Source organism: Spinacia oleracea, chromosome 2, assembly GCF_020520425.1.
Source record: "Spinacia oleracea cultivar Varoflay chromosome 2, BTI_SOV_V1, whole genome shotgun sequence".
In the NCBI taxonomy this organism is placed as follows: domain Eukaryota; kingdom Viridiplantae; phylum Streptophyta; class Magnoliopsida; order Caryophyllales; family Amaranthaceae; genus Spinacia; species Spinacia oleracea.
Window position 1 is genome coordinate 11,295,213 of NC_079488.1, and position 10,547 is coordinate 11,305,759.

The 10,547-nt window shown below is 35.0% G+C and overlaps 1 protein-coding gene and 1 long non-coding RNA gene across 2 annotated transcripts; one reads left to right on the plus strand and one right to left on the minus strand.

Annotated features, from left to right (window-relative positions):
• Positions 1–9: 9 nt before the first annotated feature.
• LOC110797661 (auxin-binding protein ABP19b-like) lies at positions 10–736 on the minus strand. Its single transcript, XM_022002768.2, has one exon. The coding sequence runs from the start codon at positions 649–651 to the stop codon at positions 25–27; it is 627 nt and encodes a 208-aa protein (XP_021858460.1). The 5' UTR covers positions 652–736; the 3' UTR covers positions 10–24.
• Positions 737–2,474: 1,738 nt separating this feature from the next.
• Positions 2,475–5,706, plus strand: LOC110797671 (uncharacterized). Its single transcript, XR_008927486.1, has 2 exons — positions 2,475–2,803; positions 4,865–5,706. It is a non-coding gene; the product is annotated as an uncharacterized lncRNA (long non-coding RNA).
• Positions 5,707–10,547: the final 4,841 nt, after the last annotated feature.

Sequence of the window (10,547 nt, forward strand, 5' to 3'; positions counted from 1 at the left end):
TGAAATAAATTTCTACGGGCCTTATTATGCTGTACCGAACATTCTTTTCATACGCATTACTTCCTCATGACTCAAAAGTGTGATTTGCTCAGCTATATCAGCAGGTAAATTACCAGCAAACAAAGAGGGAGTAGTGAGTTGCAATGCTGGGTTTGCACCATTCAAACTAACAAACGCAATAGCCGGAGTTTTACCAACATTGATTTGGAAGTGAAGCATTGCTTGTGGAAAGACCATCACATCATTAACTTGTAATCTTTTATAGTATGCGGTGTTGTTTGCATCAATAAATCCGGCTATGATGGACCCTTTAGCCAAAATAAGAACTTCTGATGTACGGTGGGAGTGTAGAGGGATTACTCCACCAACGCCAAAGTCTAACCTTGCCATCGAAATGCCTAAACCATTTAAGGCGGGGAATGCATCTGAAAATGCTAAAGTCACGTTGTTCCCGAAGACATTTGTAATGGTTCTTTCACCACGAAAACCAGTGTAAACAAAATCATCAGTTGTGACACTGGCAGGGTCTTTGCAAGCATACCCTTCAGGACCCCTAGGGAGACTAGGATCCCCAACGCAAAAGTCAAGTTCTATGGCATGAGAAAGAGAGGCTAGGAGGCAAAAGACAAAAAAACATGTAAGATTGTTCATTTTGTAAGCTAATAGATAGGTGTTGTGAAATCTTCAATGTAAATGTTAAAGGGTTGGTTTAGTATTGTACTATTGTGGATTGGTTTCTTGCATTTTCTTAGCAACATTTGGTGCCCTTTATATAGAGAACGTATAGTCCTATAGGAATTTAGGATGTTACTTCGTATTGTTTATCAAATAAGTTGACTTGGTATGAAGGTTAACGTACGTCGTATGCAAAAAAGGACCAAAATGACGTGGCTGTTGACATCTTCACATCTAGAAATCGATAATTTTGAAACTAGCCAATAGTTTTGTCATCATTATTCTATTGATTTGAACACTTTTAAATTATGTATGGATCTAAAATATGGTCAAAACTTATATACGAGAGTAGACTTCATAAATATGCATCAAATTAGAACTTCAAAGAATAACTATTTAGTCTTTGAGCCGACACTTACATATGGAACCTTCACCTAAATTTCGCATCTGGTTAATTAACTATATCAAGTTATCAACCATGCACATAAAACTAGTTTAAATTGGGTTCCGACCAATTGCACGTCGCAGATTTGACATGGATTATGGTGGTCAAGTAGAATTTGAGACTGGATAAATATTGTATATATTCTTTTTAGAAAGACAACATATAAGTTATAGCCGAATGATAAAGAATTTATTGTTGAAATACGACATTGTGGGTTCGATTTCTCATCTAACCACACATTTCTAATGCATATTATAAATATTTTCCGCCTTTTAAGGGCAGGAAATATAAATTCCCTCATAAATATTTTCTATTATTTTGTTATGAATTGTATTTTCATGGTAAGTTCTAGGCAAATTTGCTAAAAAAGACATTTTATAACCCAAATTTTGCGAGAAATGACCTTATATAATTTTTTTAGTGAAATCATACCTTAATGTAATTTTTTTGCGAGAAAGGACCTTATATATATATATATATATTTTTTTTGTGAAATCACATCTTAATGTAATTTTTTTGCGAAAGACAACCAAACGTAAGTTTCCAGCATTGACTGAGATTTTCTGCCCATTGACTTAAACGTGAGAAGCACGTGTGGCTTTATTTTTCTAACCACACCCAATTTTCCTCCAGAATTCTAAGCTTTAAAACCAAAAGTTGAAAAAAAAATTGAAATAAAATCAAGTTTGAAAATTCAAGACTCGGGAAAATTAGTGTCTTTAGCCAACTTAAGCCACACGTGCTTCTCACGTGCAAGTCAATGGCCTGAAAAGCTCAGTCAATGCCGGAAACTTGCCTTAGGTCATTTTTCGCAAAAAAATTTACATTAAGGTGTGATTTCACAAAATAAAATAAAATAAGGTCCTTTCTCACAAAATTTGAGTTATAAAAGGTCATTTTTGACAAATTTCCCTAAGTTCTATTCAACTTATTTTGTTTTTTTTGTTATGAATTGTATTGTCATGATAAGTTCATATTACGTATAAAATAAGATAACTTTTTTTGTCTAATAGTCTGAATAACTGAATTGATTGTTATTACTATGAGCCGTTATAACTTGAAAGGCGGGGTGCCTACAATGTGAACCCATACAACAACTAGTACTTACACTAGTAGAAAAAACCCCTGTTGCAGCCCCTTGTTGAAGCGTACAAGTATTAATATGTTTTAATAACCAGTCGGTCAATGCGGGTCAAACCCTTTAAAGGGTTGTTGCAGCATACAATTTAATTGTTCCCTGCAAAAACGTTTGTTGCAGCGTATATTTTAAAAGCCACCAATAGCCTGTTTTTATTACAGCGTACAGTTTAAAAGCCCCTGTAATAGCCGGGTAAAAAATTTATTCGGTGCAATATTGGTTGAGTAACTAATTCAGAACAAATCAAGCATCTCAAAATTTGAGTTCTCGCACTTTACTCCCTTCTTCTTCCCTTAGGTTCCCTGCGTCGTCCTCTAAAAAAAGAACCATTCCCTACGTCGCCCAAAAAGCTTCCTCGTCGATCGTACTGGCCTCCTTGCCAGTCGCCGATGGGTCTCTTTCCCGCCACCTCTCCCGTCGCCACCTGTTAGCTTGCTCGGCCGGTGGTTTCAAGGGAAAACTTAGCTTGCTCGCGTCGGTGGTTCTAAGAAAGAAAGTTGCTCGCGTCTTGTTCTCCGTCAACCTCCTCGCAGCCCTTCTTTTAGGTTTGTTCAAGTTGTTTATCTGATTTTCGTTTTAAGAATTAGGATTTGTTCATTTCGTTTTTAGGGTTCTGTGCCTTTGTTCAATTCTTTTTAGGGTTTGTTCAATTCGTATTTAGAGTTCAATTCGTTTTTAGGGGTTGTTCAATTAGTTTTTAGGGTTTGTTCATAGATAAAGATGTGGTGGTGTTGGAATTAGAGAATGGTGGTGGGGTGGTGGTGGGGTGGAGCAAGGGAGGTGGAGTTGACGATTGTTAATTGCATTGTACTATTGAAATGTTAATTTATATCATGCTCATGCATATTGATGCAACATAATTAAGATTCATTAAGAAAGCTGCCCATTCTTTTATGGTTGGTATCTAGCAATTTCAACTTGAAGAACATAGCTACCGCAAACAAATTGGAAAAATTCTAAGTGGTTAAAAACTGAATTAGTGTCTATCTTCGATGGAAAAATCAATCTCTTTTTATTTTGGCTCAGTTAATAACTCTATGAATGAACAGGTGGTCATAATGTTTAATTGGAATTTGAAAGTCTTCATGTTCCCTCGACAATTTCTAATGGAAGTCTTCATCTTAGAGGAATAAGGAATGTAAATAAAGAATAACGTTGATATGCGCTTGTTTTTGTAGACGAGGTCCATAAAACGTAGTAGTTGAAGTATCTAATTTTTCTGAGGTCACTGAACGTCTTTTAGGGCAGCTCAGGATCAAGTCTTGCAATGTTGATTAATGAGTTCATGGATTAGTTGAGTACACCCTTATTCTGTTTATTTCTTTTTACTTTTAGGGAAGCATACACTCAAATTTTAATGACAATAGCGAGTATATCATGTTATAGTTTACAGAAAATATGTAATGATTATTCTTTAGATATTAAACTTTGAGATCCTGTTTTGGGGTAAGTTGATGAAGGAAATTTAATTTAATGAAATGTGTTTGGCATATTATGATTATTTACTAGATGTCATAAGAACCATAATTTTTTACCAAAATAAGATTCAACAGCTTGATTTATGTTTAGAAAACTTTAGGACATTTGAATGCAATCCTTGGGCATGTTATTTACTTGTTTTGTTGGAGGGTTTGCCTGTTCATTACAAGTGTATGAAATTTGGCTGACCATTGATAGTCCTTCCATCGTATATGTGTTACTGAAAAGCTGGAGGGTTCGCCTGTTCATTACAAGTGTATGAAATTTGGCTGGTCATTAATAGTCCTTCCGTCCTATATATGTTACTAAAATTACACTCTTCTTGTTCCAATTGTATTTAATTACAATTTTCAAACAGTAAATAGTACTATGTATCACTTATGAGACTATGATTGTGCGCATATTATGGATTTTTTAGTGGAAGGTTGAAACTCGTCAATTTCATTGAAGTCTTATTTTTACTATTTCCTGTATAATACATTAATACACAAATGAAACAGTGGGATATATAAATTATAACCTCCCTAACCGATCCCTGGAACAGCACCTGGAACAGCAGTTCATTCTTCCCATTAACGTATTGACCTTGAGATTAGGAAAGTTTTATGCTATGTAATACTCCCTCCGTCCTTTAATACTCGCACCGCTTTTCTTTTCGGGCCGTCCCTTAATACTTGCACAACTTCTATAAATGGAAATTTATACCAATATTATATTATTTCTCACACTTACTTATTAACCCCGCCTACACCCCTATTCCCTACAAAAAAATTATTTAAAAATTCACACCCCCACTCACCACTCCCCACCTCTTACACATTTCCCACTAACTATGTTAAAAAAATACCCCACTTTCAATTAACACCCATTAAATTAATAAGTCAATTCAAATGTCTTAAACTCCGCACCAATCAAACCGGTGCGAGTATTAAGGGACGGAGAGAGTAGTACTTTTTATATTAGACTCAGAGGGATTATATAACCTCCCGAACCGATCTCTGTATAGCAGTTCATTCTTCTCATGAATATATTAACCTTGAGATTCAAGAAGTTTATACTATTTTTTATAAGATAGACTAGCACATTGTAGATGTTTTCCAACTACCAATGACAAGCTATCTTTTCAGGAAATTGCGGAAATGGGAGCCTTTGCATACGTCATGGACAAAGATGTGGCTTTCAGGAATTCATTTAATGATGGATGGGAACGCATATTGTCAACGCATCCTATACCATTTTACTACTGCATAGGTATATATGCCTCATTTTCCATCTTTACGATGTATTCATAAAAATTGTAACAAGAAGGGGAGGGTAGGCATTGTTTTGGGCCTCTGCCCGTGTGAGGATAAGTTTGTCACGACTTCTGGGATGGTAACTAATCTGCCAATATATCCGTTTTCCTTCAATCGTTTATCAGGAGATTCAAAGGAAAATGACCAGCATCTAGAATATCCCTTTTATCCTCATAAAATGTCCAGTGATCCCGTTGATAATGGTCAAGTTAAGGATTGTTATCATCTCGATGAGAAAAAGAACACTGGAGTAAGGATCAAGTGGGATCTTGGGCGTACAAGTTATAGTGATTGTGAAGAAATTGATTCCAACGTGAGAGAACGATATTGAATGAGTTAGAGCTGTTAGACACTAGGCTTGCTAAGTAGAGGTTTTCTCATTACTGAAACTTTGGTGGAAGGAAATGAAAAGGGTTTGGCTGAAGAATTGGATGGTTCTAAAAGGATCTATGAAACTTACAAGCAGGATTTGCTTCTTGTTAATAGTTGTAATTATAGTTTTGGAGCTCACAGTTAAAAAGAAGTGGTTAAAAGTACTGAAGAAGCTAGTATTTAACCTAAGAGTCATTCGTTAGAAGAACAGGTTTGTCACTACTCTTTTTTGTAGGGAATATGAGAAAGTCGTGCCTAATATATTTTCTTTTATTATAGAAGCTACAGCTTTGTTCTTTTCACCTTGCAAAGTTCGGGAAAATATGTTTCCAAGTTCAAATTCAGTTGATCACAAGGAAAACTAGATGTGATAAGTACAGATAAGTTAATTTCAAGTGAAAAAATGAATTTTTAGTAATCAGGGTGGTAGTCTTCTTAATCTAGCTCAACTGAGTACAAAACTAAACTGATTATCAAATTGAGTCTGCAAGTTAAGCTAGGTGTTCATTTAGGGACATTCAAGTTAGAAATTTCTGATGAGGCGGGCTTTACATTTTGTTTTTAGGTTGTAGTATCTTACATCACATGGAAAAGAAGCACTGCAAGAAGCTCTTTGTATTTGCATTCAATTTCAGACTCACAGTTTAATTAGTAACGGTTGATTTACTTGTGTACCCTTTCTGAAAAAATTGCAGACTATATATTTGAAATATTGAGGCTTTCAGGTAACAATTTACTCGTGGTACTTTTAGTTTTCAATCCGCCTTAAGCCATGCCTGAACACAAAATTTCACAAAGATTCGAAATTAAGGGAATTCTTGGGACATTATGTTACATGTAAATCACTTTATATATCTCAGTTACACTTTATATATTTAGGCTAAAATGACATTTTCGCTCCCAACTATGAACTAAAGAACCTAAGGACTCATTTTAAACTTACTAAATGTTTTATATGCTTAGTTTTAACTTTCTAGGACTCATTCCAATCCATATATTTATGCACATTTAAGGCTCATTGTGTTGTTATAGGTTATATTTAGGCTAAAATAACATTTTCGCTCCCAATTTGAACTTAAGAACCTAAGGACTCATTTTAAACTTATTATATGATTAATATACTTAGTTTTGAGTTTCTAAGACTTATTCTAATCTATTTATGCACATTTAATGCTTGTTTGATCGTTATAGGTCATATTTAGGCTAAAATGAGGCATTTTCGCTCCCAACTTTGAAATAAAGTACCTAAGGACACATTTTATACTTTTTACATGTTTAATATGCATAATTTAAACTTTCTAAGACTCATTTCAATCTATTTATGCACCTTTAGACTCATTGGGTCATTATAGGTCATATTTAGGCTAAAATGACATTTTCGCTCCCAACTTTGAACTAAGGAACCTAAGGACTCATTTTAAACTTTTTACATGATTAATTTGCTTAGTTTTAACTTTCTAAAACTTATTCCAATCTATTTATGCATATTTAAGGATTGTTTGGTCATTATAGGATATATTTAGGCTAAAATGACATTTTCTCTCCCAACTATGAACTAAAGAACCTACAGACTCATTTTAAACCTTTTACGTGAATAACATGCTTAGTTTTAACTTTCTAAGACTCATTCCAATCCATTTATGCACATTTAAGACTCATTGGGTCGTTGTAGGTCATATTTAGGCTAAAATGAGGCATTTTCGCTCCCAACTTTGAACTAAAGAACCTAATGACTCATTTTAAACTTATTACATGTTTAATATGCATAACCTAATTTAAGGCTATATGTAATTGAAGGAAATAATGCCCTTGCTCCAAGTATGCATATAATGTTAAGTCTAATAAATGCGGTTCAGTATTAATTGACAAGTTAATAAATTCAGTGAGATCAAGTGAGCTGAATGCCTAGCTAGAGGCCGCTTCAGTTCAAGTGAAATTAATGATATTAATCCACAACTTACTCTTGACTGAACCCGTATAGTCACACAAATAGTACGTAAACGGATCAAATATTTAATGGCATTAAATACTCCATCTATGGATATTCGGAACCGACGGATCTTGGTTTCAGTGGGAGCTGAGATCGTCAAAGGCAAGCAAGTGAATACTCCGGAAACGATGATATTGCCGGAAACGGAAATATGGATCGTATCGGAAATATAAATATTATCCAAGTCGTAGATGTTGCCGGAAACGGAAACATGATACGTATCGAAAAATATTATTGGAAATGAAAATATTGCCGGAAAAGGAAATATTGCCGGAAACGGAAATATTATCAGAATCGGAAATATTATCGAAATCGGAAAATAATTCCGGAAACGGAAATATTAAATATTTGTTCGAAACGGAAATTAATTCCGGAATCGGAAATATTAAATATTGTTCGTATCGGAAATGAATTCCGGAATCGAGAAGTTAATTGGAAGCGTATCGTACGAATTAGCATCGGACGAGGCCTGCCAGACGAAGTCCCAGCGTGAAGTCGGGCCATCGCCCAGCAAGCCAAAGCGCAAACACACGCCAAAGCCAAGACCAGGCCCAGCGCGAAGGTCAGGCCCAGCCAAGGCCTTGGGCGCGCGCAACAGCGAGCTGGGCCGTGCGCTGTGCGTGGGCCGTAAGGCCTGCGTGCGGTGCATTGCCACTCGTGTGTGTTACTCGGAATCCTAAGGCTACCGGGATTCGTAATATGATTAAATCTAATCCTAATAGATAAAGTTTGTTTAATTGGAGTCCTAGTAGGATTATAATTAAATAGATTTGTATTCTAATAGGATTATAATTTCTTTCCATAAACTCTATAAATAGATGCCTAGGGTCACATATTTATATCGAGGATTGAAGTATTCAAAGGTAAGATTTTGGAACAAAATCAGCCAAACACTTGTAGCCTATTAGCCGAAAATTCTTAGAACCTTAAGGGCGATTCTAGTTGGTCAAGCTTAAGGCGGATCCGGACGTGATGTGGACTATCTACGGAGGGACGACACTTGGAGTCCTAAAGACTTGTTCTTGTTCGGTTCGGGCGCAGCTAGGGAGGGCACGCTACAAAGTGTATGCATCTAAATTATGCTATATGATTATGTGTAAATAATATGTTTCCTGGCCTTATGGTTTTTCCGCATGGTTTATGTTTATTCATATGTATCATAACCTAACAGTGGTATCACGAGCCTCTTATTATTTTCATAATCTAAATTGCATGAACATGGTTAAATTTTACAAATTTGCAAGGAATTAAAGGGATGATTAGTTTTCGTAATTAATTGCAAATTGCGTTTATTTAATTATATGTACGCAGTTTTTCGGCAGAATATTCGTTACTCAACCAAATCGAGTGATTTTTGTGTCAATTTCGCATGTAAAAGGCATTCTAAAAATTTTGACAAAAATAATTTTTTTCGGCCGAACCCAGAATTCCCAATTTCGAAGCCTTACTATGACTTTTCGGAGGTTTAAGTTTTTCGAACGCAAAAGTTTGTAAATTTAAGATGTCAAATTGAATATTTGCGATTCTTGTTGATAAATCTTGAGTTTTTATTGACCTACAGTATATGTTTAACAATTATGAATGCCTAGACTTGTTAATTATACAACCTAATTTGTAATTATGATTAATTTGTTGAAATTCGAATAATTTAGAATTGATTTGTTTTTCATAATTAATTAATAATTTAATTAGGTATCCATGATTAAAATCCACCATAAAAATTTATAATTTATGTTAAATTTTAAATTTTTTATGACCTAGATTTGAATCCATGTTAATCGGAAATTAATTAATTAATAAATTTTCGATTTTTCGCCCTAAAATTATGAAATTAATATGATTTATTAATTTGTCGTTAATTTTAAATTAAAAATTTTAAACTTTATGAAAACGCTCATAAATGTTGCACGCACAAAGCAATGGAAGCTACGTGTTACCCTTAAGAGGTGTTGTATAGTGCGGGTATGCGACGACGAGCAAGGGAGCTCGTCGCCCATGCGGTACGAATACAACGAGCCACAAGCAGAGGGCGATGGGCGATGGCGTGGCACAAGGAGAGGCGCGCGCGAGGGCGAGAGCTAGGTCGCCCAGCGATCGCTGCTCAGCGCACCAACATGCGATGCCTCGAGGGCTTGCTTGCGCGCGAGCGAGCGAGCGCTCCTTCCGTAGCTGCTGTGATGCATGCGGGCAAGCAGGCTGCGCGCAAGCGTGACTTGGCTTGCTGCGTTTGCGCGTGGCTGCTGCTGCGATGTGCCATGGGCCAGCGATTGGTCGTGCACATGATGGGGCTTGGGCGCAAGCCCAAGTGCCTTGTCGTGTTACGATTGACGCGTTTTGAATTTAATGTGAGATTTTCAGTTCGGAAATAATTTTAATTAATTTTAAAATTAATAATTTAAATTGTTTTCTCAGATTTTAATTTTGAATATTATAATTATCAAAAATTTTATTTATACTAATTATTTTACTAAAATTAAACCTTGAATTAATTTAAATTCATTTAATTCAACTGAAAAATAAATTAAATAAAATGGATTCAATTATAAATTTATATGAGCTTTAAATTTTAATTAAATTTGTATATTTCCGGTTAGACTAGAAATACATTTTTATGTTTAAAATTAGTAAAGCATATGAATTTATTGGTTTAAGTGGGAGAAATTTTAGTCATAAACTCTTGATTAGAATTAATAAGGACTAAATAATTGGTAGATTATTGGTGCCCTTGATTAATTGTTGCAAATATTTATGTGATGACAATGTGTTTTTACTAACCAATTATGTGGGCCATTCATGATAATGAATGGGTGAATGGTATATATTGTATATGTACTGTTTTGCAGGTTATGAAGTGACTAGTATGGCCCAAATAGGATAGAAAATATGGTCTGCGTACCATTAATTTGAATGTAATTGGTCTAATGCACGAAAGTTTGTTTTTCAATTCAAATATGGTCTACGTACCATCAAATAGTTGTAATTAGTTTAATTATAGCTGATCTTGTTTGAAGAAAATGGCGCCTCCCACGGTGAAATTCAAGACGAAGTTTCCAACCATTTTCAAGACAGACTTTGAAGTTGAAACTTCAAGATGAAGTCGGGCAATACTAGATCACATTTATCTTATGCATGCTTTAAGTTATTTATTGCTTT